The following is a 2,217-nucleotide window of genomic DNA, read 5'->3' as shown; positions in this document are numbered from 1 at the left end:
CTAAGTGAATGAGTGTTATTATCCCCATTTCATGGATAAGGAAACTGAGGCTTGGAGAGAGAAAGCACACACAGTAATCTACCCGTGGAATTTGGGGAGCTACGTGGCTGTTAGGATTCCATGATTCTGATCCTATGACAGGGAGAGAGGATGCTAAGGTTTAAGGAAACATGGAGATTTCAGGGTTCCAAAATTCCACGATCCTAAGCCTTAGCGCTCCAATAAACCAGGTTCCTGATGTGTGCTACCTAGTCCAAGCCTGGAGAGGCAGGCACCATCCACGAGCCCTTTTCCACCGGGTCTCCTGGGTCCCACCTCTTAGACCAGCCAAAGGATGCAATCTGGGCGCCCCCCGGTGGCCAGGAGAGAAAGGGAAGGAACGCGGTAGTCGGGAGCCTAACACCCAAGGGCAAAGCTCTGAGGCAGGGACAGGACTGAAGGCGGGGAATTCCAGGCCCCGCCCCAGAGCAGACTTCCTGCTTGGCAGACTGCCTGAGCGAGCTGAAGCGGCGGCTGCGGCAGGGGACCCCAGGAGCCATGGGGTGCACGCGTGATGCCATCCTGGATGCGCTGGAAAACCTGACCGCTGACGAGTTCAAGAAGTTCAAGATGAAGCTGCTTTCAGTGCCGCTGCGCGAAGGCTACGGACGCATCCCACGGGGGACGCTGCTGCCCATGGACGCTGTGGACCTCACCGACAAGCTCGTCAGCTACTATCTGGAGGCGTACAGTGCCGAGCTCACGGTATTCGTGCTGTGCAACATCGGCATGCAGGAGGTGGCGGAGCAGCTGCAGGAGACCTTGTGCAAGGGTGAGCGCGCCCCCTCCACACAGGGCCAGACCAGTATCCCCTCTACACCCTCCTCCCAACCCAAAAGTTCGCCTCTCCTGGAGCTTCCGCTTCCTGTTTCTCCTACCCTTTAATAAAATCCTCCTGCTGGGGAGGCTTCCCGCGCTTGGTACTGACCTTGGCTTCCGGACCAAGAGACCCCCCGAACCCAGAAACACTTGGGAGACACCACTTAACATTTTCTTACAGGCCCCGGAACCACGCCAGCCGGGATCAAGGCCCCTCCCCAGACAGCAGCCAAGCCAGGTAAAGCCTTCAACGCCCAACCTCACCTACCTGGGCACCTCACCAGCCCCGCCCCACCGTACCCCTGCACAGCCTCTTGTCCCAAGGCCAGGAGCACCCAAAGAGCACAAAGCTAGGCCAACCCTTCCCACCCACCTACTCACACACCTCCTGGGGCTGAGCCTGGCTGGGAGGAAAAAGGGAGACAAAGTTAAACTCATCCCACTATAGGTAGAGTCCTGGTGGCATGCCCACCTTGAACCCCACCGCTTAGGGTTGCATTCAGGGCAATTTCTAAAGAAAGCCTAGTGTTCAAGAGGGACAGGCTCCAGCACCCACCCTGGTCCCAGCTCATCCCCTCTCCTCCCTCCCGCCCCAGCACTGCACTTTGTGGAGCAGCATCGGGCGGCCCTCATTGCGCGGGTCACAGACGTGGATGGGGTGCTGGATGCCCTGTACGGGAAGGTCCTGACAGAGGACCAGTACCAGGCAGTGCGGGCGGAGTGCACCAATTCTAACAAGATGAGGAAGCTCTTCAGCTTTGCTCCAGCCTGGAACCTGACCTGCAAGAATCTGCTCCTCCAGGCCCTGAGGGACACCCAGCCCTACCTGGTGGTCGACCTGGAGCAGAGCTGAGGCATCTTCCCCAGCAGCGGTCCCACAGACAACCCCTGGCAGTTCCAGCCATCTTACCTGGAGTCTGATTTTTTAATATACATATGAAAATCCAGCTTGTATTTGGTGTGTCTTCCTACTTCCAGCCTGGAAACTCATGCAGAGCTACATATCCAAGCGCCGCAGTGACTCAGATGAAGCTCTAGCCTCCGCCTGTTCCTGGGGCAGCAGGCTCCCCAAACACTTCATCCTTCCTGCCTCAGTCACCAAGGAATGGTCCCTCACTCACCATTTGGTGGCTCCCTTAATGCCACCCCACAGGGTCTGCCCCTGAGACCTGTGAACACAGGTTAGTCTTGTGGCCAAGGTCTAAAAATTACCATAGAAATATGTACAAAGGGCCTGGAACTGGGGGGGGCCAGGCTTGACGTGCATTTAGAAGCAGACTCGTCTGCCAAGCTTCTCTTTCGCTTTTTCATAGGAAAAAAAATTGCAAAATGAGAGCAATTTTCAGGGGAAGTGACAAG

At 56.6% G+C, this 2,217-nt stretch overlaps 1 protein-coding gene across 1 annotated transcript; it reads left to right on the top strand.

Annotated features, from left to right (window-relative positions):
* Nucleotides 1–488: 488 nt before the first annotated feature.
* Nucleotides 489–1,967, top strand: LOC132438183 (apoptosis-associated speck-like protein containing a CARD). Its single transcript, XM_060032137.1, has 3 exons — nt 489–811; nt 1,040–1,096; nt 1,455–1,967. Exons 1-3 carry the CDS (start codon nt 538–540, stop codon nt 1,709–1,711), a joined length of 588 nt encoding a protein of 195 aa, XP_059888120.1. The 5' UTR covers nt 489–537; the 3' UTR covers nt 1,712–1,967.
* Nucleotides 1,968–2,217: the final 250 nt, after the last annotated feature.

Source organism: Delphinus delphis, chromosome 15 (assembly GCF_949987515.2).
Source record: "Delphinus delphis chromosome 15, mDelDel1.2, whole genome shotgun sequence".
Classification (NCBI taxonomy): Eukaryota; Metazoa; Chordata; class Mammalia; order Artiodactyla; family Delphinidae; genus Delphinus; species Delphinus delphis.
The sequence above is the reverse complement of the archived record's forward strand: the minus strand, read 5'-3'. Positions and strand labels throughout refer to the sequence as shown.